Source organism: Leucoraja erinacea, chromosome 26 (assembly GCF_028641065.1).
Source record: "Leucoraja erinacea ecotype New England chromosome 26, Leri_hhj_1, whole genome shotgun sequence".
Lineage (NCBI taxonomy): Eukaryota > Metazoa > Chordata > Chondrichthyes > Rajiformes > Rajidae > Leucoraja > Leucoraja erinaceus.
Genome location: NC_073402.1, coordinates 31,297,293 through 31,324,503, shown reverse-complemented (window position 1 = coordinate 31,324,503; position 27,211 = coordinate 31,297,293). Strand labels below are relative to the sequence as shown.

The window sequence follows — 27,211 nt, the reverse complement described above, 5'->3', positions numbered from 1 at the left end:
TGTGCTCGCTGGAGTTCAGAAGACTAAGGGGGGACCTCATGGGGATGTAGGGAATAGTGAAAGGCCTGGATAGAGTGGATGTGGAGAGGATGTTTCCACTGGTGGGAGAGTCTAGGTCTAGAGGGCACAGCCTCAGAATTAAAGGACGTTCTGTTAGGAAGGAGGTGGGGGGGGGGGGGGGGGGGAATTTCTTTAGTCTAAGGGTGGGGAATGTGAAATTCATTGTCGCAGAAGGCAGTGGAGGCCAAGGTCAGTTAGTATATTTAAGGCAGAGATAAATAGATTCTTGATTAGTACGGGTGTCAGAGGTTATGGGGCGAGGGCAGGAGAATGGGGTTCGGAGGGAGAGATAGATCAGCCATGATTGAATGGCGGAGTAGACTCGATGGGCCGAATGGCCTAATTCGACTCCTATCACATAGAAAGATAGATAATAGGTACAGGAGTCGGCCATTTGGCCCTTCGAGCCAGCACCGCCATTCAATATGATCATGGCTAATCATCCGGAATCAGTACCCCGTTCCTGCTTTCTCCCCATATCCCTCGATTCTGTTAGCCTTAAGCTAAATCTGTGTTGAAAACTTGTGGTTTTACAATCTCTTATGAATCTAAAAATATCTCTTGTGTAGCAGGTTCCCCCCATGTTATTAGAGCTCGACATCAAACACCTGATGTCACTTAAAGGCTCCATTAAGTTGCACAATTGCTGCTGCTAAGGCTCTGAAATTGTCCGTCAGTTGCAAAGATGCACTTGCCCACAATACTCCCCCCCCCCCCCACCCCCTCTGAGAGGACAAAGAAATAGCATAACAATTTAACCAATGCTTGAAATCTGTGTTCATGGTGGCGAACACTAACAACCTCACCCTAGTGAAGGGCAGCATGGTGGCACAGCGGTAGAGTTGCTGCCTCACAGCGCCAGAGACCCGGGTTCGATCCTGACCACGGGTGCTGTATGTACGCAGTTTGTGACCACGTGGGTTTTCTCCGGGTGCTCCGGTTTCCTCCCACACTCCAAAGACGTGCGGGTTTGTGAGGCAGCAACTCTACCGCTGTGCCTGTCGTAATGCATGTAGGGCCCGTTTCCATGCTGTATCTCTAAACTAAATGCACCATAATGGTGACGAAGCAGCGGTAGAGTTGCCACCTTACAGCACGTGCAGCGCCGGAGACCCGGGTTCGATCGAGTGCTGTCTGCGCGGAGTTTGCACGTTCTCCCCGTGAGCGTTTGAGGTTTCTCCGAGATCTTTGGTTTCCTTCCACAATCCAAAGAGGCTGGTTACTTAGTTGGGTATAAGTGTGTAAATTGCCCCTAGTGTGTGTGTGTGGTATAGTGTTAGTGTGCGGGGATCGCTGGTCAGTGCGGGCTCGGTGGGCCGAAGGGCCTGTTTCTGTGCTGTATCTCCAAACTAAATATACCATAATGATACTTGTATCTGGAATGGGGATAGAGGAACACCAGGATTCTGGCGAACCTTCTCCTGCCATCATCGCCTTCTAATCTTCCCTCTCCCCCCTCTCTCTCTCTCCATCCCTCCCCCACCCAAGTGGCACCAGCCTCTTGTTTTCACCCAACAAAAGTTCCTCCTCAACTACCTTCTAACTCTCTCTTGAAGAAGGGTTTCGGCCCAAAACATCACCTATTTCCTTCGCTCCAAAGATGCTGCCTGTCCCGCTGAGTTACTCCAGCACTTTGTGTCCGTCTTCAGTTGAAACCAGCATCTGCAGTTCCTTCCTACACATTGAATCTTCAGGCTGGTTTGGCCTCCACCTTATCCCATGACTGTCACCAAGTAACTAATTGAAAGCACGGCAGAGGAACAATGAGCAGGCTTTCGTGGGATACTTGTCTGACTAAAAATAAATTTGTATCCTTGGAAACGCTGGCAGCTAGAAGGATGGCTTTCTGAAATAGTCACAGAGAGAAAGAGAGAGAGTCATTCACACAGCGTGGAAACAGGCCCTTCGGCCCAACTTGCCCAAGCTGGCCAACATGCCCCATCCATACTAGTCCCACCTGCCTGCATTTGGCCCGTATCCCTCTAAACCTATCCTATCCATGTCTAATTGAAATTGAAATTGAATAGAGAAGCTCCTCAACTACCTCCTCTGGCATCTTGTTCCATACACCCACCACCCTCGGAGTGGAAAACTTGTACCCTAAATCTTTCTCCTCTCACCTTAAACCTATGTCCCCTTGTAATGGGAACATAGCAAGTGATGTATAACATTGACTTTGACTTTGGATTCTCCTACTCTGGGTAAAAGACCCTATCTATTCCCCTCATTATTTTGTACACCTCTATAAGATCCCCCCTCATCTTCCTACGCTCCAAGGAATAAAGTCCTAGACTGCCCAGCCTCTCCCTGCAGCTCAGGACCTCAAGACAGTTTTGGTCTCCAAATCTGAGGAAGGACATTATTGCCATAGACGGAGTGCAGAGAAGGTTCCCCAGACTGATTCCTGGGATGTCAGGACTGTCTTATGAAGAAAGACTGGATAGACTTGGTTTATACTCTCTAGAATTTAGGAGATTGAGAGGGGATCTTATAGAAACTTACAAAATTCTTAAGGGGTTGGACAGGCTAGATGCAGGAAGATTGTTCCCGATGTTGGGGAAGTCCAGGACAAGGGGTCACAGCTTAAGGATAAGGGGGAAATCCTTTAAAACCGAGATGAGAAGAACTTTTTTCACACAGAGAGTGGTGAACCTCTGGAACTCTCTGCCACAGAGGGTAGTTGAGGCCAGTTCATTGGCTATATTTAAGAGGGAGTTGGATGTGGCCCTTGTGGCTAAGGGGATCAGAGGGTATGGAGAGAAGGCAGATATGGGATACTGAGTTGGATGATCAGCCATGATCATATTGAATGGCGGTGCAGGCTCGAAGGGCCGAATGGCCTACTCCTGCACCTAATTTCTATGTTTCTAAGACCTGGCAACCTCCTCGTGAATCTTCTCTACACTCTATCCAACTTTATGACATGCATCCTATAGCAGGCCACGGTGGCGCAGTGGGTAGAGTCGCTGCTTCACAGCGCCAGAGACCCGGGTTCGATCCTGACTACGGGCGCTGTCTGTACGGAGTTTGCACGTTCTCCCCGTGACCTGCGTGGTTTTTCTCCGAGATCTTCGGTTTCCTCCCACACTCCAAAGGTGTGCAGGTCTATAGGCGAATTGGCTTCGGTAAGTTGTAAAATTGTCCCCAGTGTGTGTAGGATAGTGTTAAGGGTCTGTCTAAAGTCTAAATCTGGGTGATCAAAACTGAAAACAATATGGAGGCTTGTCTTGGAAATTGGAGGGGGAGCAGTGAGAGAGGTGGCTAAAGGGCCTGTCCCACTTCCACCACTTAATTCATGACCTTTTTTACTCGTGGACATTTTTCATCAGGCTAGAAAAAACGCCCCGACCTACTTGATGCCTCGAGTACCTACGACTAGCATCACGCCCTTCTACGACCTCGTGACGACCTCGCTGCGAGTATGAGTCAAGGGCAAACTCGGCAGGGGTCGTGAAATGGGACAGGCCGTTAACAGAATTCCCATCAGAGAGAAGAAGCGAGCTGGAAATCATTCTTGCCATAGAGGGAGTACAGAGACAGTTCACCAGACTGATTCCTGGGATGTCAGGACTTTCATATGAAGAAAGACTGGATAGACTCGGCTTGTACTCGCTAGAATTTAGAAGATTGAAGGGGGGATCTTATAGAAACTTACAAAATTCTTAAGGGGTTGGACAGGCTAGATGCAGAAAGATTGTTCCTGATGTTGGGGAAGTCCGGAACAAGGAGTCACAGTTTAAGGATAAGGGGGAAATCTTTTAGGACCGAGATGAGGAAAAAAAATTTCACACAGAGAGTGGTGAATCTCTGGAATTCTCTGCCACAGAAGGTAGTTGAGGCCACAGTTCATTGGCTATATTTAAGAGTTAGATGTGGCCCTTGTGGCTAAAGGGATCAGGGGGTATGGAGAGAAGGCAGGTACAGGATACTGAGTTGGAATGATCAGCCATGATCATATTGAATGGCGGTGCAGGCTCGAAGGGCCGAATGGCCTACTCCTGCACCTATTGTCTATGTTTCTGTGTTTCTGTGAAATCTCCTTGGTAATTGGATCTCGGCTCTCCAGGAGGCCTGAGAACATCTCTCATCACTCCCCCCTCTGAGATTCCTGCTACTTTCCACCTATCACTTGCCAGGTTTTATCTGTCCTCTCTTCCAGCTTTCACCCCCCCCTCCCCTCCCCACCACAATGTCTGAAGAAGGGTCCCGACCCGAAGCTTCCCCTATCATTTTTCTCCAGAGATACCGCCTGACCTGTTGAGTCACTCCAGCACTTTGCCTTTGTTTTGTGAACCAGCATCTGCAGTTCCTTCTTTCTAGGGATCTATTAATCCATTTTTGTTCCAGAGATCTTGCAGTTGGCACTGATATTAAACGTCAGATATGTTTAAGAAGCAACTGCAGATGCTGGAAAAATCGAAGGAAGAACTCAAAGAACTTACAAAATTCTTAAGGGGTTGGACAAGCTAGATGCAGGAAGATTGCTCCCGATGTTGGGGAAGTCCAGGACAAGGGGCCACAGCTTAAGGATAAGGGGGAAATCCTTTAAAACCGAGATGAGAAGAACTTTTTTCACACAGAGAGTGGTGAATCTCTGGAACTCTCTGCCGCAGAGGGTAGTCGAGGCCAGTTCATTGGCCATATTTAAGAGGGAGTTAGATGTGGCCCTTGTGGCTAAGGGGATCAGGGGGTATGGAGAGAAGGCAGGTATGGGATACTGAGTTGGATGATCAGCCATGATCATATTGAATGGCGGTGCAGGATCGAAGGGCCGAATGGCCTCTACTCCTGCACCTAATTTCTATGTTTCTAGACAAAAATGCTGGAGAAACTCGGCGGGTGAGGCAGCATCTATGGAGCGAAGGAATAGGTGACGTTTTGGGTCGAGACCCTTCTTCAGACTGATGTTGGGGGAGGGGGGAGTGGGAAGATTAAAGGAAGAGGCGGAGACAGTGGGCTGTGGGAGAGCTGGGGAGGGGAAGGAACGTGGTACTGATTGGGGATGATCAGCCACGATGATCACATTGAATGGCAGTGCTGGCTCGAAGGGCCGAATGGCCTCCTCCTGCACCTATTGTCTATTGAGGGAGAAAGCAGGGACTACCTGAAACTGGAGTCATCAATGTTCATACCGCTGGGGTATAAACTACCCAAGCGAAATATGAGGTGCAGCTCCTCCAATTTGCGGTGGGACTCACTCTGGCCATGGAGGAGGCCCAGGACAGAGAGGTCGGATTCGGAATGGGAGTGCTTCCATTTAACTTTGTCACTTTTTCACCCCGGCCACTCCCTCTTCTCCCCTCTCCTATCGGGCAAGAGGTACAGAAGTGTGAAAACAAACGCACACACACCTCCAGATTTGGGGACAGTTTCTTCCCGGCTGTTATAGGGCAACTGAACCATCCTCTCACCAACTAGAGAGCGGTCCTGACCTCCCATCTACCTCATTGGCGACCTTTGATCTATGTTTAACCTGGACTTTACCTTGCACTAAACATTCTACCCATCATTCTGTATCTGTACACTGTGGACGGCTCGATTGTAATCCTGTATAGTCTTTCTGCTGACTGGTTAGCGCGCAACAAAAGGCTTTTCTCTGTATCTTGGTACACGAGACAATAATAACGCACTAAACTAAACCTGGTCGGTAAACAGACAACCCATTGTGCAGGGGCATAATCGCAGATTCACATCATTCCTAAGGGCTTAATTATCCAGTGACCGCTACGAATGTTGTTCTTGTAGGGAGAGCGTTAACTATTTGTGACAAGTTCATGTGGAATATTGTCGAACTTTAAACAGTAACCCTCACGGCAGCTTGAAAGCAGCGCGCGGTGGTTTAGCCAGGGCCTGTTCCCTTCTCTGCCCCATATCCGTCAGTACTCCTCTGCTCGAGTCTGTGTCTGGAACTGAACTTGCTGTTCGCTCGTACGAAGCCGCTGAAATCTGATTCTGACACTCATTTTTAATGTGGCGTCACTTGGTTACCATTGGGCAGCTTGCCCAGACAAGCAGTCCATCCTTTTGTGTAGGAAGGAACTGCAGATGCTGGTTTACACTGGAGATAGACACAGAGTGATGGAGTAACTCCTACCCCCTCCCCCAGCAAAGGAATAGTGAAAGGCCTGGGTAGAGTGGATGTGGAGAGGATGGGGAAAGTCTAGGATTAGAGGTCACAGCCTCAGAATAAAAGGATGTTCCTTTAGGTCGGAGATGAGGGGGAATTTCTTTAGTTAGAAGGTGGTGAATCTGTGGAATTCATTCAGAGGTTACGGGGAGAAGGCAGGAGCATGGGGTTAGGAGGGAGAGATAGCTCAGCCATGATTGAATGCTGGATTAGACTTGATGGGCCGAATGGCCTAATTCTGCTCCTAGAACTTATGCACGCAGGTACGAGGTGTTTCTTTGCTGGGAAACATTGGAACTGAATGAAGCTCCGTCCAGGAATAATGATAATGTTTCCTCTCTTTTGCAGAAACCTTTTGCATCGCGAAGGATAAAAACAATCTGACGGACTGCACCGTCCACTCCGAGCCCTCGATGTGTGAAGGTAAGAGGTCGCCGCTACCCGGGGCCAGTGTAGACAATCGTGGAACCTTGTAGCACCGTGCAAGCAGCAAGTCAACTGGGCTCATCTCTGCCAAAGCCCTGTGACCATTTACCCCAGTCTATGAGCTGATCTAGAGGGTGGGTGGGTGAGTGAGTGGGCCAGAGGGGACTCTACGACCTGGCTAGATTCACATGGACACTTCTATTTAAAGGGCCAAAGAGTTGAGGCAAGCATTGGATCTGTTTTTTGGAGGCAGATCCAATCGATGTTGTCTAACTCTCTATATATCTCTGAGGTCTAATGGTTCCACAGCCACTCATGGACATGCAGTGTCTGGTTACACACTGCAGCAAAAATCTCTCTGAATAACAATTATTGGTCAGAGCTGCTGCCTTACAGCGCCAGAGACCCCGGTTCAATCCCAGCCTCGGGTGCTGTCTGTCTGTGTGGAGTTTGCATGTTCTCCCTGTGACTGCGGGTGTCCTGCTTTCCTCCCACGTCCCAAAGATGTGCGAGTTTGTCGGTCAATCTGCCCTCTGTAAATTGCCCCGGGTGTGCAGGGAGTGGGTGAGAAAGTGGGATAGCATGGAACTAGTATGAACGTTGGTCGGTGTGGGCCGAATGGCCTGTTTCCATGCTGCATCTTTCAATCCATTCCATTCAAAACACAAGTGTTGTCAGCAAACGCAAACCTGTTGAACTCTAGGATCTTGTGTGTATTTATTCCGATGGCTCTAACGTAAATGTTCCTCTGAGTCCGATCTCTGGAAATAAATTATTTACATGGGACAAAGGTTTTTGTGGAGTTTCTTAGTTGATGTCTTAGTAAAGTAAAAATAACCAGGGGTGTATCTTTATATATGTGGAAACGGAAGGAAATGGATAAATATGGAAGTGATTTGTTATAATAATGTGATGACATTTTTCCCCCTTCTACCAGCTATCACCACAACCAAGGAAGCTTCTGCCATTACTGCAGGTAGGCCATGACTACCACTTGATATCGGGATAGACTCGGCTTGTACTCGCTAGAATTTAGAAGATTGGGGGGGGATCTTATAGAAACTTACACAATTCTTAAGGGGTTGGACAGGCTAGATGCAGGAAGATTGTTCCCGATGTTGGGGAAGTCCAGAACAAGGGGTCACACAGTTTAAGGATAAGGGGGAAATCTTTTAGGACCGAGATGAGAAAAACATTTTTTTTTCACACACAGAGAGTGGTGAATCTGTGGAATTCTCTGCCACAGAAGGTAGTTGAGGCCACACAGTTCATTGGCTATATTTAAGAGGGAGTTAGATGTGGCCCTTGTGGCTAAAGGGATCAGGGGGTATGGAGAGAAGGCAGGTACGGGATACTGAGTTGGATGATCAGCCATGATCATATTGAACGGCGGTGCAGGCTCGAAGGGCCGAAGGGCCGAATGGCCTCTACTCCTGCACCTATTTTCTATGTTTCTATGTGTTTCCCTTACGAGCCTCGCCCCATGAGGTCTAACACTAGTCCTTCTGCATGCTGTATTTTTCTCACTGCTCCTGGGAATATAAACACTAACCTGAAGTCTCGTGTCTCGTGGGGAAACTTGTAGAATTGTTGACGTTGCATAATAATTATCTGCCGACATCGACTGCAAGTCTGTGGCGTTCCAACTCGAAACGTTTGCTATTCCTTTTCCCCAGAGCCGTTGCCTGACCCGCTGAGTTACCCCGGCACTCTGTGTGTCTCTCTTCAGTATAAACTAGCATCTGCAGTTCCTTCCCCCACATAATAATTTTGTTATAGGAAGGAACTGCAGAAGCCGGATACAAAAAGCTGGAGTAACTCAGCTGGAACGGCAGCATCTCTGGAGAGAAGGAATGGGTGTCAATAGAGAATAGGTGCAGGAGTAGAGGCCATTCAGCCCTTCGTGCCAGCACCGCCATTCAATGTGATCATGGCTGATCATCCCCAATCAGTACCCCGTTCCTGCCTTCTCCCCATATCCCCTGACTCCGCTATTTTTAAGAGCCCTATCTATCTCTCTCTTGAAAGCATCCAGAGAACCGGCCTCCACCGCCCTCTGAGGCAGAGAATTCCACATATGTTTAGGGTCGAGACTCTTCTTCAGACTGCGAGATGATTTTGGAGCCCACTTTACATATAGGCTGATCAGAACTAATGTTCAAATCGGAAGGGAAGTCAGAACTAATGTTCAGTAGGGAAGAGATTTAACTTTGTTTTTCACCTTCCATCACAGTGGGGAATGTGGAAGGGTCACTGTGGTGGATGCTCATGTTAAAATGTATTTTGTGTGTGTTCTGTTGCTTTTTATTGGTAGGTCTGTATGGCAAATTAAATCCCTCGTGCTGCCGACCAGCGATCCCCGTACGCTAACGTTATTCTACACGCATTAGGAACAATTCACTATTTTTACCGAGGCCAATGAACCTACAAGTCTTTGGAGTGTTGGAGGAAACCGGAGCACCCGGAGAAAACCCACGCAGTCACTGGGGGAATGTGCAAACTCCGTACAGACAGCACCCGCAGTCAGGATTGAACCGGGGTCTCTGGCGCTGTGAGGCAGCAGCTCTACCCGCTGCACCACCGTGCATGTAAATGGCTGTTTACATTTAACACACGGCAGGGCTGGGCTTGATGTAATGCTCAAACCCAAGGTGCTGGCAGCAACTGTGTTCTGGTACAGCACGACTCGACAGGCTCCAAACCCCCTTCAATTATTAAGAGAGTCTTCACTTACTCCAGTAAATAAGTGATAAGCTTATCCAATTTAAAAAGGTCCACATCCAGATGGATTTAATTTCCTAGGTCACAGAACTGAGTGGGACAGACCGAGTTCCTCCTTGTTTTTTAAAGATTCACTATGAGAAATACCACCGTTGCAATGTTTAGGGTTTGATTTGCCCTGACAAACTTGTCTGTGGGAAGCTACAACTGAACACTTACCCCCACGTTGCAGCATCTATGTGTGAAACTGTAGATCAGGGACTCCTGGCTGCAATACAAAACTTCAAACAGTAAAACCGGCTGAATAATCACCAGGTGCGCTGGGGAGATGGCAGCCCTGCCAGCAGTCTGTTTGGTTTTTCTTTCCTTGTGTTATTTTTTAGTTTGTTACAAGTTGGTTTTAATGTTCTTCGGTTTTGTTTTATGTGGGGATCGGGGGAATATTTTTACCTTCTTACCATCCCAGATTCAATGTGATTGTCATTGTCAGTGTACAGTATCACATTCTGCATTTAGCATCTGCGGAAGAGACCATAGCAAACGGATTTGGGAGCCGCCTCGGACTGTCCGTGAGCAACAACGGGGGGGGGGTGGACTTGGCATCGGAGCGGATCCCTTGCCTTGGGAGAGCTCCCACAGCGGCCTGCGGACGGACCATCAAGGGCTCGCAATGCTGGTTCGGGCTACGTCAGAGCTTCAACGCCGCCCGAATGTTAGGAGGGTAAACCCGTCCATGGTTGGGATGAGAGCAGTGCGGGACAGCTGAGCGCCCCCGCAGACAGCGCTTGCTTTGGCCTCGACTCAATGGAGGGCCCGAACGAACCGGTGAGTAGTTGAGCATCGTCCCCACCAACGGAGGGCTCGATGCCTTCCGACTGAGGAGACAAAAGCAAGGCCTTAACTTTAGAGTTCAATAGAGGGAGTGCAGAGACGGTTCTCTCCATGGTGCAGCGGTGGGAAGTCACCTGTCTGAGGAGACAGACTGGACCTTCTTGGTCTATACAGGTCGGGGGCTTAGAATCCCAGAGAGGGGCTCTTATTTCTGACAAAATTCTCCGGGGTTGGACAGACTAGATGCAGGAAGCTTGGAGCCGCCTTAGGGAAGTCGTGAGCAACAAGGGGGCACAGCTTAAGGATAAGGGGGAAATCCTTTAAAACCGAGATGAGAAGAACTTTTTTCCCACAGAGAGTGGTGAATCTCTGGAACTCTCTGCCACAGAGGGTAGTTGAGGCCAGTTCATTGGCGATATTTAAGAGGGAGTTAGATGTGGCCCTTGTGGCTAAGGGGATCAGGGGGTATGGAGAGAAGGCAGGTACGGATACTGAGTTGGATGATCACCATGATACGGTATTCGAGATGGTCCCGTGCAACTCGAAGGGCTCGAATGGCCCCCGACTCCTGGACGACCTAAAGGAATTTCTATGAACTTTATCACAGTGAGGAATGTGCAGGGGTCACTGCGGTGGATGTTCATGTTAAAATGTGTTTGTGAGTGATCTGTTGCTTTTAATTGTATGAATGACCTGGCCAATGAAATTCCTCGTATGTTGCAAAATATACTCGGCCAATAAAGTGTGACTCTGATTCTGATTAAAAGCTTCAACTTCCCGTCTCGGGAAAAGTTGACCATTCGAGACCAAGGTCGCCCTCCAATTAGTTACATTTTACACTGGAATGCAAAGGACAAACTGTTCCCCATTTATTGTTCAAGAAGGAACTGTGCAGATGCTGGAAGATCGAAGGTGGACAAAAATGCTGGAGAAACTCAGCGGGTGCAGCAGCGTCTATGGAGCGAAGGAAATAGGCAACGTTTCGGGCTGAAACCCGGAAGGGTTTCGGCCCGAAACGTTGCCTATTTCCTATAGTGGAGATTGAACTGCAGATGCTGGAAAATCGAAGGTAGACAAAAATGCTGGAGAAACTCAGCGGGTGCAGCAGCATCTATGGAGCGAAGGAAATAGGCAACGTTTCGGGCCGAAACCCTTAAGTGATGTCCACTTGCCTAGATACAACATGGATACAGGCCCTTCAGCCCATCAGGTCCATGTCCAGTATCAAGTACCCATCAGTCCCATGGGGGGGGGAACAAATACTAGAGGGCATTGGTTGAAGGTGAGAGGGCAAAGTTGAACGGGGATGTGTGGGGTGATGGAGGCAGATACGATAGTCACGGTAAATCAATCAGCCATAGAAACATAGACAATAGGTGCAGGAGTAGAGGCCATTCGGCCCTTCGAGCCTGCACCGCCATTCAATATGATCATGGCTGATCATCCAACTCAGCATCCCGTACCTGCCTTCTCTCCATACCCTCTGATCCCTTTAGCCACAAGGGCCACATCTAACTCCCTCTTAAATATAGCCAATGAACTGTGTGGCCTCAACTACCTTCTGTGGCAGAGAATTCCACAGATTCACCACTCTCTGTGTAAAAAAAGTTTTCCTCATCTTGATCCTAAAAGATTTCCCCCTTATCCTTAAACTGTGTGGCCCCTTGTTTTGGACTTCCCCAACATCGGGAACAATCTTCCTGCATCTAGCCTGTCCAACCCCTTAAGGTTGGACAGGCTAGATCAATCAGCCATGATCACATTGAATGGCGGTGCTTTTCCTGAAGGGCTGAATGGCCTCTACTCCTGCACCTATTGTCTATTGTCAAAGAGACTTTTGGTTGGGCACGTGAATATTTGGTGAATGGAGGGGTGTGGACCAGACTTTGTGGGCTGAAGGGCCTGTTCTTGTGCTGCATAGTTTTATGTTCTAACTGTCTCAATCCCGACCTCTGTGTGGAGTTTGCACGTTCTCCCTGTGACCACGTGGCGTTCCGTTGGATGACCTGGTTTTCTCCCACATCTCAAAGGCGTGCGGGTTTGTTAATTAGTTATTGTGAGTTGCCACACTGGCGTAGTTCGCTAGCAATGAAGCAACGTTGATAGACATGGGGGAAGTTGCTGGGGACCGGTTAATGTATAATGGATTGCTTCAGGGGCTGGCAGCAGGTTGATGGGCCGAATGGGTGGCAATAAACAGATGGGCTGGCAGCAGGTTGATGGGCCGAATGGGTGGCAATAAACAGATGGGCTGGCAGGAGGTTGATGGGCTGAATGGGTGGCAATAAACAGATGGGCTGGCAGGAGGTTGATGGGCTGAATGGGTGGCAATAAACAGATGGGCTGGCAGGAGATTGATGGGCTGAATGGGTGGCAATAAACAGATGGGCTGGCAGGAGGTTGATGGGCTGAATGGGTGGCAATATACAGATGGGCTGGCAGGAGGTTGATGGGCTGAATGGGTGGCAAAACAGATGGGCTGGCAGGAGGTTGATGGGCTGAATGGGTGGCAATAAACAGATGGGCTGGCAGGAGATTGATGGGCTGAATGGGTGGCAATATACAGATGGGCTGGCAGGAGGTTAACAGGATGCTGGGCTGAGTGGGTGGTAAGCAGATGGGCTAGCAGGGGATTGATGGGCAGAATGGCAAAGAGATTACACCCTGCCCATGAACTCACTGACCTGTGAATGCTTCCATCCATGGTTTGATTTCTCCCATGCAGAAGCTGACACCACCTCGGAGGTCCCGACCACAGCTCCAGTCTACTCCCCCTCCACCTTTGACCCAGCGAGCTTCATCGGTGGAATGGTGCTGGTTCTAGGCGCAGAGGCAGCGTTTTTCTTTGCAATCAAGTTCTTCAAAGCTCGGGACGGGACCTACCAAACGCTGTAAGCATCAACCATGCATGGCATGACGTCTTGCTGTGCTTCTGTGCAACTCCCCCTAGCCTTTTTTTGTCTTTGTGCTTGCTGACATCGTCTAGCTCATCTTGTAGTAGCTTTGCACTGTGTGTGTCTTCATTCATTAAACTTGTTCCTGCTTATTCTACTGCATTAATTGCATTTCCTGATGGAACTTCATTGAGGGGCCAAGATAGAACTCAGACACACTGTCAACTCGAGGTTTCAGTCAAAGTTTAGAACTAAAACATGTACGCTTCATAAGTGATAGGTACAGAATTAAGGCCGTTCAGCCCATCAAGTCTACCCCACCATTCAATCATGCCTGACCCGTCACCTATCCATGTTCCCCACAGATGCTGCCTGACCCGCTGAGTTACTCCGGCACTCTGTGAAACGTCACCTATCCATGTTCTCCACAGATGCTGCCTGACCCGCTGAGTTACTCCAGCAACTCTATGAGCTAAGGAACCTATCCAACTTTTCCACAGAAATCCTTTTGGAAATAGGCAAGTTATCGGGCCGAAGCATTACGGGTTTAAGGAAATAAACGTTTCGCCGATTTCCCTAGCTCCATAGAAATAGCTGCCGTTTCCCGCTGAAACCCTTACGGCACTCAGCCCGAAACGTCACCTATCCTTTTCTCCACAGATGCTGCCTGACCCGCTGAGTTACTCCAGCACTCTGTGAAACGTCACCTATCCATGTTCTCCACAGATGCTGCCTGACCCGCTGAGTTACTCCAGCACTTTGTGAAACGTCACCTATCCATGTTCTCCACTGAAATAAAAGAGCAAGGGATTTGGTGAACACTGCAGAAAACCCAGTTGAATTTCTGCATGGAGATAGTGGATTCATTCAGCTTACTAAACCGTGCCACTGCACCATTCTTAATGCTGGAGCTGCTCTATCCACCTATTACTCACCAGGTTTTGCCCTGTTTCCCCCCCCCAACTCCCCCCCCCCCCCCCCCCCTCCCCCCCCCCCCCCCCCCCCCCCCCCCCCCCCCCGACTCCGAGTTCCTCCAGCAATTTGTGTCGACTCAAGATTGCAACACCTGACAGTTGTTCATGAGGTCATAAGTGCTAGGAGCAGAATTAGGCCATTCGTCCCATCGAGTCTACTCCGCCATTCAATCATAGAAACATAGAAACATAGAAATTAGGTGCAGGAGTAGGCCATTCGGCCCTTTGAGCCTGCACCGCCATTCAATATGATCATGGCTGATCATCCAACTCAGTATCCCGTACCTGCCTTCTCTCCATACCCTCTGATCCCCTTAGCCACAAGGGCCACATCTAATTCCCTCTTAAATATAGCGTAAGTTTCTATAAGATCCCCTCTCAATCTTCTAAATTCTAGAGAGTATAAACCAAGTCTATCCAGTCTTTCTTCATAAGACAATCCTGACATCCCAGGAATCAGTCTGGTGAACCTTCTCTGCACTCCCTCTATGGCAATAATGTCTTTCCTCAGATTTGGATCCAGTCGTGGCTGATCTATCTCTCCCTCCTAAACCCATTCTCCTGCCTTCTCCCCATAAACTCTTGTCAACCGTAAATGGCTCAGACAGGCGTGTGACAGAGTTATTACAAGATGGAGGGGTCGGGTGGAGTGGGGTGGGGTGGGTGGGGTGGGGGGGGGGGGGGGGAGTGTAGTGGGGTGGAGTGTGCAGTGATTATTTTTTGTAATTGTCCTCTCTGCATGAGAAGGTTTAACATAGCGAGGGGCCGTGTTTGTTGTAAGTGGCGCTGTTCAAGTTTGTGCAATGTGCTGTCCGCTTCATTTGTCTCTCTCTCTGTTTTGTTTGAACCCTTTACATGCTGCCAGCAGTGAGGAGGGCCAGTAGATTGTGTCAGGCTTGGCTCCACCACCGGCTTGCTGTAAATGAAACTAACCTGCCTTGCAGATGACCAGCAACAATCAGTTCTGTTTTGTGATCATGATTTGGGGTGCAGTTTCGTTTTGCTGTGTATTTAAATTCTTAAACTTTGAATGTGGTTTGCATTTACAGGCAGGTTGTTTTATTTTTTTAATAAGCTCCATATTTAAAGATGATTGTTACTATCTGCCTTGAATTAATTGGTCTCACATGCCTGTGACGGGCTGGGACTTTGATAATCTGCATTAACCATTAACAAGTTGACCTTTTCTTAACCATTGGTTCCTAACAAAACTTTTAGAACTTTTAAGCCTTTTAAAGTGAGTTTGTAGTTGTGTTAATCATGGTTCTGTAATGGTCTGTAGACTAGAGTGTTGAACTGTGCGCAGCGGGTAGAGCTGCTGCCTCACAGCACCAGAGACCCCGGTTCCACCCTGAGCACTGGTGCTCTCTGTGTGGAGTTTGCACGTTCTCTGTGACTGGGTGGGTTTTCCCCGAGGTGCTACAGTTTCCTCCTACATCCCAAAGGCATGTGGGTTTGTAGGTAAAATTTCTGTAAAATTTTTAATTGTCGTGTGTGTGCGTGTGTGTGTGTGCGTGCGTGTGTGTGCGTGTGTGTGTGTGTGTGTGTTGTGTGTTTTATCGGCTTGTCTGCGCAGACTAGGTGGGCCGAAGGGCCTGTTTCTGCGCTGTGTCTCTACACTAAAGGGAGATGGCCTCCATTGCAGCCTGCGTTCTGACCTCTGTAAATTGCCCCTAGTGTGCAGGGAGTGGATGGGGAAGTGGGATAGTATAGAACAGGTGTGGACAGGTGATCGCTGGTCGGCATGGACTCGGTGGGCCGAAGGGAACTGTTTTCAATGCTGTATCTCTGAACTAAACTCAGCTAAACTTGTGAAAGTGCCTTGGTCTAGATCTGACTACAGTGAGATTTGTCTCCATCAGGGGAAGGCTTGTGGTCTCACCGAACCAGCTCCTCACACAGATGTAGGTTCTGCCCCAGAGGCTGGGAACAAACTCACTCTCTTGCTCGCCCCTCCCTCCCTCTGCACATTCCGAGCCTCTGCACGTCGCCTTTTCCCATGTAAAGCATCAGGATGAAGTTCTAGTAGCAGAATTTAGGCCATTCGACCCATCAAGTCCACTCTGCCATTCAATCATGGCTGATCTATCTCTCCCTCCTAACCCCATTCTCCTGCCTTCTCCCCATAACCCCTGACACCCGCACTAATCAAGAATCTATCCATCTCTGCCTTAAAAATATCCACTGACTTGGCCTCCACCTTGGCAATGAATTCCACAGATTCACCACCCTCTGGCTAAAGAAATTCCTCCTCATCTCTGTTCTAAAAGTCTGTCCTTTAATTCTGAGGCTGTGCCCTCTGGTCCTAGACTCTCTCACAAGTGGAAACATCCTCTCCACATCCACTCTATCCAAGCCTTTCACTATTCGGTAAGTTTCAATGAGGTCCCCACCCCCCACCCCCCTCGAACTTGTAAACTCCAGCGAGTACAGGCCCGGTGGTGTCAAATGCTCATCATGTGTTATTATATATAGGGTTTAGGTAGACAAAAATGCTGGAGAAACTCAGGGGGTGAGGCAGCATCTACGGAGCGAAGGAAATGGGCGACATTTCCGGCTTGATGCTGTTTGTCCAATCCTAAGAATTAGGAATTGGGATAACCAGGATGAAGTTGAGGCCAGATATCTGTCCCCACTGCCCCAAGCCCAGAGTCACGTACATCCTACGATGGCAGCTACAAACAATAGACTATAGGTGCAGGAGTAGGTCATTCGGCCCTTCGAGCCAGCACCGCCATTCAATGTGATCATGGTTGATCATCCCCAATCAATACCCCGTTCCTGCCTTCTCCCCTGACTCCGCTATTTTTAAGAGCCCTATCTAGCTCTCTCTTGAAAGCATCCAGAGAACCGGCCTCCACCGCCCTCTGAGGCAGAGAGTTCCACAGACTCACCACTCTCTGTGAGAAAAAGTGTTTCTTCGTCTCCGTTCTAAATGGCTTACTCCTTATTCCACACACTGGGGCCAATTTATAATTTTACCGAAAGCAGTTAACCTGCAAACCTGCGGGTCTTTGGAGTGTGGGGGGAAACCAGAGCACCCGGAGAAAACCCACGCAGGTCACGGGGAGAACGTGCAAACTCCGTGCAGACAGCACCCGTGGTCAGGATCGAACCCGGGTCTCTGTCGCTGTGAGGCAGCAACTCTACCGCTGCACCACCGTGCCGGCCCTATCCTGCCCTGTTTATGTTCTAATCCCAGACCCACAAAAAGTGTAGATGGTCGACCCTTAACTGGCTGATGAGACTGAATGGTCCTGACAAATCTTGCACTAAACATTATTCCCTTTTATCCTGTATCTGTACACTATGGACGGCTCGATTGTAATCATGTATTGCCTTTCCGCTGACTGGTTAGCGCGCAACTAAAGCTTTTCACTGTACCTCGGTACACAGGACAATAAGCTAAAGACCCAAACCATCACCTATCCGTGTTCTCCTTAAGAACATGTTGAGTGTTTTTTTTTTTAAACATTAACTTAATGAGGTGAACTGTAATCTACCAAAGATAGACACAAAATGCTGGAGTCACTCAGCGGGTGAGGCAGCATCTCTGGAGAGAAGGAATGGGTGATGTTTCGGGTCAAGACCCTTCATCAGACTGACGGTCCTACCAAGGTGGAATTTGATCAGCTTGAGTTCCCTGGAGTCAAGTCAAGTCAAGTTTATTTGTCACATACACATACGAGATGTGCAGTGAAATGAAAGTGGCAATGCTCGCGGACTTTTGTGCAAAAGACAAACAACAAAACAACCAAACAAATTATAAACACAATCATAACACACATATTCTTTTACATAATAAATAATGGAAGGAAAAATGTTCAGTAGAGTTAGTCCCTGGTGAGATAGGCGATTACAGTCCGAATTGCTGTGTCTGAAGTTTCATAGTCTACACTGTGTTTCCCAAAATGTGTAAAAAGTGTTTGGAGTTACATTGCAAATGTTGCAGCTTCCACTATGCTTTGTTGAAGTCATAGAGTGATACAGCATGGAAACAGGCCCTTCAGCCCAACATGCCCACACCGGCCAACATGCCCACACCGGCCAACATGCCCCATCTACACTAGTCCCACGTGCCTGCATTTGGCCCATATCCCTGCAAACCTGTCCTATCCATGTACCTGTCTAACTGATGCCCCTGTCCCACTGGGGAAATCTGAACGGAAACCTCTGGAGACTTTAATAATAATAATAATAAATGTTATTTATGGGCGCCTTTCAAGAGTCTCAAGGACACCTTACAAAAATTTAGCAGGTAGAGGAAAAACATGTAAGGGGAATGAAATAAATAGTAGAGACATGACTAGTATACAAAGTAAAGACAGAATTCAATTCAAAACACAATATGAGGCAATTCAAGCACAGATGAAAAGGGAGGGGGACGTGGGGCTAAGGATAGGCAGAGGTGAAGAGATGGGTCTTGAGGCGGGACTGGAAGATGGTGAGGGACACGGAATTGCGGATCAGTTGGGGGAGGGAGTTCCAGAGCCTGGGAGCTGCCCTGGAGAAGGCTCTGTCCTCAAAACTGCGGACTTAGGAAGCCTGAACGGAAACGTCTGGAGACTTTGTGCCCCACCCAAAGTTTCTGTGCGGTTCCCGGAGGTTTTTGTCAGTCTCCCTACCTGCTTCCGCTACCTGCAACCTCCGGGAACCGCACGGAAACCTTGGGTGGGGCGCAAAGTCTCCAAAGGTTTCCGTTCAGGCTTCCTAAGTGGGACGGGGGCATGATTCTTCAACGTTGGGATAGTCCCAGCCTCAACTACCTCCTCCGGCAGCTTCTTCCATACACCCACCGCCCTTTGTGTGAGATTCCCCTCATCTGTGTTTGCAGAAACAGGTGCTGTTTGTCAAACCCTCTACTGTTCAACTGCAATGATAAGTCTGTTTGCAAATTAAACCGAAAACCTCCTGTGTTCTATTGGAATAGGATCTGATCTAAAGACGGAGGCAATGCTTGAAGCGGCCAAACAGAAAGTGCAAAACTGCAAACATTTAATAAGCGAAGTTCTCCACAGTAATGTCCACATTTGTGCAGCATTTCACGGGAGCGATGGCCTCTTTGGCTTTTGACACGGTGAATGTAACTGGTGACCATGGCAAGAGAACGCTGGTGACTAGTCTTTGCGTTGGTCCTCAAGAGCCAATATGCACCTGGACCCTTATGCAAGAACATCCAGTAATGGCTCGACTTAACTATTGGGCCTGACCCCATAAAATGCAGCCCTTTTATATATCGCCTGTTGTTCCTTTGAATAGTTTTAACAAATTAATTGTGAATCTCAATAACTTATCGTGATGATGTAAATGTATTGGCTCCTGAAACTTTGCACAAAGGTATCTCTTCCAGAGAAGTCAAGGTGACAAGATTTGTCCCATTGTCCAATGTCGGATTAGTTCCATCCCATTTGGAATGGTCTGCTACATGCTAGCAAGCTCCACTAAGCATCTCCTGTGCATATTGTAGGTTCATTAGTATTAATAGCAGAATAAGGCCATTCGACAAATCGTGTCTACTCTACTGTTTGATCATGGCTGGTCTATCTCTCCCTCTCAACCCCATTCTCCTGCCTTCTCCCCAAAATCCCTGACACCCGCACTAATCAAGAATCTACCTATCTCTGCCTTAAAAATATCCATTGACTTGGACCTTCTGTGACAATGAATTCCACAGATTCACCACCCTCTTTAACCAAATAAATTCCTCCTCATCTCCTTCCTAAAGGTACGTCCTTTTATTCTGAGGCTGTGTGTGCCCTCTGGTCCTAGACTCTCCCACTAGTAGAAACCATATAACAATTACAGCACGGAAACAGGCCATCTCGACCCTTCTAGTCCGTGCCGAACACATAATCTCCCCTAGTCCCATATACCTGCGCTCAGACCATAACCCTCCATTCCCTTCCCGTCCATATAACTATCCAATTTATTTTTAAATAATAAAAACGAACCTGCCTCCACCACCTTCACTGGAAGCTCATTCCACACAGCCACCACTCTCTGAGTAAAGAAGTTCCCCCTCATGTTACCCCTAAACTTCAGTCCCTTAATTCTCAAGTCATGTCCCCTTGTTTGAATCTTCCCTACTCTCAGTGGGAAAAGCTTTTCCACGTCAACTCTGTCTATCCCTCTCATCATTTTAAAAACCTCTATCAAGTCCCCCCTTAACCTTCTGCGCTCCAAAGAATAAAGCCCTAACTTGTTCAACCTTTCTCTGTAACTTAGTTGCTGAAACCCAGGCAACATTCTAGTAAATCTCCTCTGTACTCTCTCTATTTTGTTGACATCCTTCCTATAATTAGGCGACCAAAATTGTACCCCATACTCCAGAATTGGCCTCACCAATGCCTTGTACAATTTTAACATTACATCCCAACTTCTATACTCAATGCTGTGATTTATAAAGGCCAGCACACCAAAAGCTTACCAAGAAACATTTTTTTTTTAAATATTTCAAAATAGACTTTATTCAGGTAATAAATATAAACAATACGTGAACTGTGCAAAAAATTCATCCGACATTTTCGGAGGCGAAACAAATTGTTCAATACAGTGTTTATACATTTCTCAGATTTCACAAATCTGTCCCCCACCCGTGCCAGTCCCCCTCTCTCTCTCCCTCTCTCTCCCCCTCCTCTACCATTCCATAACAACTCAACAGTTCAGAAGGAGAAGGTAGACAAAAATGCTGGAGAAACTCAGCGGGTGCAGCAGCATCTATGGAGCGAAGGAAATAGGTAACGTTTCGGGCCGAAACCCGGAAGGGTTTCGGCCCGAAATGTTGCCTATTTCCTTCAGGGTTTCGGCCCGAAACGTTGCCTATTTCCTTTGCTCCATAGATGCTGCTGCACCCGCTGAGTTTCTCCAGCATTTTTGTCTACCTTCGATGTGACCACATCCTCTCCGCATCCACTCTATCCAGGGCTTTCAAATGAATGAAATACTTTAAACGCCTGGTGTATTTAATTAAAATGTATTGCTCAACTCGGAGTGTTGCGATATCTCTTGCACTAGTGGGACAATGGAAGCACAGCCTGGTCTTGCAATGGTTTAATGGTCCATTTGTGCTGTGGTTCAGTTATTGAAGACTCTACTGATATTCCAATGCTCTCTTCTCTTCCCTCCTCGCCCACCCAAGTAACTGATGCTCCAGTGGACCTGCTGCTCACTCAGCCCCAGGTGAATGTAAACACTCTTTAATTCTTCATCCTCACATTGGTCAAAGCTGCTGCATGCTGCTCCAGCCCTCAAATGATAACTGTTGGAGGTACTTTGATCTCTCTCCATCTCCCTCTCCATCTCCCTCTCCTCTCCATCTCTCTCTCCCTCTCTCTCTCCATCTCCCTCTCCATCTCTCTCTCTCTCTCTCTCCATCTCTCTCTCTCCCTCTCTCTCTCTCTCTCTCTCTCTCTCTCTCTCTCTCTCCCTCTCTCCATCTCTCTCTCCCTCTCTCTCTCTCTCTCTCTTTCCCTCTCTCTCTCTTTCTAAAGGGTTTCGGCCCGAAACGTTGCCTATTTCCTTCAGGGTTTCGGCCCGAAACATTGCCTATTTCCTTCGCTCCATAGATGCTGCTGCACCCGCTGAGTTTCTCCAGCACTTTTGTCTACCTTCGATTTTCCAGCATCTGCAGTTCCTTCTTAAATACTGACAAAATGCATTTACAATTCTTTGGTCAAAAACTGGGCCACCCCTTTGGTGTTGGTAATACCACCAGACACACATAGCATCTTGTTGTGGGCAGTAGTATTTGTGATGAAGCATGTATGTATGTATGTATGTGTGGGTGCGGTGTTTGGGGCCTTGCATCTTGCTCGTAGATCCCTTGGTTGTCTCAATATCCTGTGGTTACCGGAGTTTAGTTTAGAGATTAGTTTAGCGCGGAAACAGGCCCTTTGGCCCAACGAGTCCGTGCCGGCCAGCGATCCCCGCAAATTAACAACACCGCACACGCGCGCACACGCACACACACGCACACGCACACGCTAGGGACAATGTTACATTTTGTCCCAAGCCAACAAACCTGCACATGTGGGAGGAAATCGAAGATCTTGGAGAAAACCAATCATGAGGAGAACGTGCAAACTCCGTATAGACAGCACCCGTAGTCCGGGTTGGATCCCCGGGTCTCTGGCGCCGTGAGGCAGCAACTCTACCGCTGCGCCACCGTGCCGATGTTCCACTTATTGTGTGAGCGCATGCATTTAGTTGACCCACTTAGTCATAGAGTGATACAGCAAGGAAACAGGCCCAACCTGCCCACACCGACCAACATGGCCCCATCTACACTAGTACCAGCTGCCTGCGTTTGGCACCACACCCCTCGAAACTTGCCCAACCCTTGTATCTGTCTAAGTGTCTCTTAAAAGTTGTGATAGAAACGGCATCAACTACCAGCTCGTTACATTACGCCCAACACCCTTTGTATGAAAAAAGTTTTCCCTGAAAGGATTCCAATTAAATCTTTTCCCCTTAAACCTACGTCAGAGGATTTGCGATTCCTCTACTGTGGCTAAAAGACTCGATCTATTCTTCTCGTTTTCCTATACACCTCTATAAAGTCAGACTTCAACCTCTCCCTCCAGCGCTCCGAAACTCACTCACCGCTCATCCTCTCACTGACCCCTCGTTGGTGAGTCGCTTCCACCTAATCAACTCTTGTGTTGTGTTCTCTTGTTCCTGTCTTGTGACAAAGTTCACGGTTTCAGATCCGGGATGAATCTGTCCTTGTGTAAAGCTGTTGACCACTTTGTCTATGACTGCTGTACCTTAAATCCCTCTGGAAATGGCAGGAACAATGTTGCTCCAGGATATTGCCAGCGATCAGGACGGGCTTCTTGCAACGGGCGGCAGCAAAGACTAGTATTAATTTCCTGAGTGATGTTTTATGGTTTTCAATAAATGATATTTTGTTGTTCGAGAGTCCTGTGTCATTTCTTGTACCGCTAGAATTGTGGCTTGTACACGCCGGAATTTAGAAGATTGAGGGGGGATCTTACAGAAACAGTATCTAACCTGTCCAATCCGTTAAGAATTTGCTGTTTTTAAGTTGCAGTAGTTAGCGAAGGATGGCTTGTACTCGCTGGAAGTTAGAAGATCGAGAGGGGATCTTATAGAAACTTACAAAATTCTTAAGGGGTTGGACAGGCTAGATGCAGGAAGATTGTTCCCGATGTTGGGGAAGTCCAGAACAAGGGGTCACACAGTTTAAGGATAAGGGGGAAATCTTTTAGGACCGAGATGAGGAAAACATTTTTTTTTACATACAGAGAGTGGTGAATCTGTGGAATTATCTGCCACAGAGGGTAGTTGAGGCCACACAGTTCATTGGCTATATTTAAGAGGGAGTTAGATGTGGCCCTTGTGGCTAAAGGAATCAGGGGGTATGGAGAGAAGGCAGCTTCAGGATACTGAGTGGATGATCAGCCATGATCATATTGAATGGCGAATGGTGCAGGCTCGAAGGGCCGAATGGCCTACTCCTGCACCTATTTTCTATGTTTCTCCTGCAAGATTGGGTTGTCTGGGGGGGAGGGGGGGGGGGGGGGGGGGGTGATGATTAGGCTGGAAATAAACTCTGGCGGGGCAAGTAATTTGATTTCAGCTGGGGGGGGTCACTTCATGTGGGGGTCTCAAGTCACAACCCGAAACGTCGCCTATTTCCTTCGCTCCACAGATGCTGCCTCACCCGCTGAGTTTCTCCAGCATTTTTGTCCACCTACAGTGTTGGAGGAACTCAGCGGGTCAACTTAGTGGGTCATGACTTCCCGGCACATTGCCTCGGTCTGCTCTGAAGCCAACATCCTTATTTCTGATCACTCTTTATTTTGAAGGTAGACACAAAATGCTGGAGTATCTCAGCTGCATCTCCCTCTCTCCAGAGATGCTGCCTGTCCCGCTGAGTTACTCCAGCATTTTGTGTCTACCTTCGATTCAAACCAGCATCTGCAGTTCTTTCCTACACAAACTCTTTATTTCATTGCCTTTGTGATTACTCTGAGCTCATAAATTCATGTGATCGGTGCAAAATTAGGCCATTCGGCCCACTGTCTACTCTGCCATTCAATCAATCTCTCCCTCCCAACCCCATTCTCCTGCCATCACCCCATAACCTCTGACACCCGTACTAATCAAGAATCTATCAATCTCCGCCTTAAAAATATGCATTGACTTGGCCTCCACAGCCGTCTGTGGCAATGAATTCCACAGATTCTTTCAGTCCAGCCTCCCCACCGATCTTTCCAGATGTTCACCCGTGGTCAGGGTCTCCCGAACACCCGCAGTCACTGCCACGGGCGACCCGGTGCTCAGCCTCTCACGCCGGGATGATGGAACACCGACGCCGAACCTCGACGGAGAACATCCTCAGCGGCCCGGACCTCCAGATCAGCCGCCTCCCACCGCAGTCCGTGGCTCCCAAAGTCCACGGGCTGCGCCAATCCAGTAGGTAGGTCGCTGGGGGGGGGCGAGGACTCGACTCGACTCGAATAATAGTCGTATTCTCTCCAGGAAGCAACTGGAGGACAGTATCCCCCTTACCGTACCCACTTCCCCCACATAATAACATTAAAAAACCCCACAGAAAACGCTCTTCAACATAACAAAAAAACAAAAAGATACCGGACTGAAGGCGGAGGCTGCAGGCAACAGCGCCCAATGTTGGGCGAGTCCAGAACCAGGGGCCACAGTCTTAGAATAAAGGGGAGGTCATTTAACACGGAGGTGAGAAAAAACTTTTTCAGCCAGAGAGTTGTGAATTTATGGAATTCCCTGCCACAGAGGGCAGTGGAGGCCAGGTCACTGGATGGATTTAAGAGAGAGTTAGATAGAGCTCTAGGGGCTAGTGGAGTCAAGGGATATGGGGAGATGGCAGGCACGGGTTACTGATTGTGGACGATCAGCCATGATCACAATGAATGGCGGTGGTGCTGGCTCGAAGGGCCGAATGGCCTCCTCCTGCACCTAGTTTCTATGTTTCTATGTTATGTTTGATTCAGGTCTGCTGCACAGGCTGTGTCCAGTAGGAGTCAGTGTTGTTCCACTCTGCCTCTGTGAAGCTAACTCCGTTACACGTCAAACTGTAGCAGGTCCACACAACCGTTACACTTCAGCGTTGCTTGTTCTCACATTCTGTTGCACTTCAGATGCAAATGTTTGTTTTAATTAAAATATTTGATTGTTTTGGTTCTTCCCTTTGTCGATCCAAGTGGAGTTTCTGAGTGAAGCCCCGGTGGTGCAGCGGGTAGAGCTGCTGCCTCACAGCGCCAGAGACCCGGGTTCGATCCTGACCTCGGCTAGAGAACGTACAAACTCCGTACAGACAGCACCCGTAGTCAGGATCGAACCCGGGTCTCTGGCGCTGTGAGGCAGCAGCTCTACCGCTGTGCCACCGTGTTTGATTGGAGAGTGAGTGTACAAACAATGCTTGTCACTATAGGTTACACAAAAAAGCTGGAGAAACTCAGCGGGTGCAGCAGCATCTATGGAGCGGAGGAAATAGGCAACGTTTCGGGACGAAACCCGGAAGGAAATAGGCAACGTTTCGGGACGAAACCCGGAAGGGTTTCGGCCCGAAACGTTGCCTATTTCCTTCGCTCCATAGATGCTGCTGCACCCGCTGAGTTTCTCCAGCTTTTTTGTGTAACCTTCGATTCTCCAGCATCTGCAGTTCCCTCTTAAACACACTTGTCACTATATCTCGGTACAAGTGACAACAATGAACTGGGGCCCGTTGGCAGCTTGTTTGTGGCGGGAGCAGATTTGCCACGAGGAGTTTCACCTTCTGCAATTATCTGACCCGTCAGGACTTGTGGAAAGTAGAAACGTACAAAATTCTTAAGGGGTTGGACAAGCTAGATGCAGGAAGATTGTTCCCGATGTTGGGGAAGTCCAGAACAAGGGGTCACAGTTTAAGGATAAGGGGGAAATCTTTTAGGACCGAGATGAGAGAAACATTTTTCACACAGAGAGTGGTGAATCTCTGGAATTCTCTGCCTAAAAGATTTCCCCCTTATCCTTAAACTGTGACCCCTTGTTCTGGACTTCCCCAACATCGGGAACAATCTTCCTGCATCTAGCCTGTCCAACCCCTTAAGATTTTTGTAAGTTTCTATAAGATCCCCCCTCAATCTTCTAAATTCTAGCGAGTACAAGCCGAGTCTATCCAGTCTTTCTTCATATGAAAGTCCTGACATCCCAGAAATTAGTCTGGTGAACCTTCTCTGTACTCCCTCTATGGCAAGAATGTCTTTCCTTAGATTAGGAGACCAAAACTTACGTAATACTCCAGGTGTGGTCTCACCAAGACCCTGTACAACTGCAGTAGAACCTCCCTGCTCCTATACTCAAATCCTCAAAACGTTGCCTATTTCCTTCGCTCCATAGATTCTGCCACACCCGCTGAGTTTCTCCAGCACTTTTGTCTACCCCAGCTTGAAGACCTTTCCATGTTTTCATCCCGACGGTGACCTTATTCAACGGAATCTGAAGCAAAACAAACTAACCCAGAAGTCAATGCTGAGAGCCTCAGGCAAGGTTGCTTTGCAGAAGTTACACAATGCACAAGTATTTGCAGCGTGGAGTACAAAAACACCAGAAGAATTGTTTTGAAATAGGTCAACATTTCCTATGCAGCTTGGAAAAAGTTTCATCTGAAAGTTGATGGCAGGAATTCGAACCTGATCTATCACAGATGGGAGTTGTGACAATTGGATTTTGTTTCCTTTAAAACATAACTTTTACTGAGAATCAAAGTTAGGCTGTTGGAAATTATTTTTAAAATTCACTGATTAATTATTTCTCTTGTCAAAGGAAAATAGAAACATAGAAACATAGAAAATAGGTGGAGGAGTAGGCCATTCGGCCCTTCGAGCCTGCACCGTCATTCAATATGATCATGGCTGATCATCCAACTCAGAATCCTGTTCCTGCCTTCTCTCCATATCCCCTGATCCCTTTAGCCACAAGGGCCACATCTAACTCCCTCTTAAATATAGCCAATGAACTGGCCTCAACTACCCTCTGTGGCAGAGAATTCCAGAGATTCACCACTCTCTGTGTGAAAAAAGTTTTCCTCATCCTGGTTCTAAAAGATTTCCCCCTTATCCTTAAACTGTGACCCCTTGTTCTGGACTTCCCCAACATTGGGAACAATCTTCCTGCATCTAGCCTGTCCAACCCCT

The 27,211-nt window shown here is 48.1% G+C and overlaps 1 protein-coding gene across 5 annotated transcripts in view; it reads left to right on the top strand.

Moving 5' to 3' along the window:
• cd164l2 (CD164 sialomucin-like 2) overlaps positions 1-22,945 on the top strand; it is a 37,405-nt gene extending 14,460 nt beyond the window's left edge. For 2 of the 5 annotated variants that reach the window (XM_055656634.1, XM_055656633.1), the window contains 4 exons: positions 6,536-6,610; positions 7,551-7,589; positions 12,891-13,056; positions 14,899-15,545. In XM_055656634.1, the coding sequence (XP_055512609.1) occupies positions 6,536-6,610; positions 7,551-7,589; positions 12,891-13,056; positions 14,899-14,917 (299 nt within the window). In that variant the 3' untranslated portion in view covers positions 14,918-15,545. Of the gene's footprint in view, positions 1-6,535; positions 6,611-7,550; positions 7,590-12,890; positions 13,057-14,898; positions 15,546-18,963; positions 19,173-21,171; positions 21,213-22,725 lie in introns of those variants that run through there. The other 3 variants (XM_055656637.1, XM_055656636.1, XM_055656635.1) reach the window with 3 other exon arrangements.
• Positions 22,946-27,211: the final 4,266 nt, after the last annotated feature.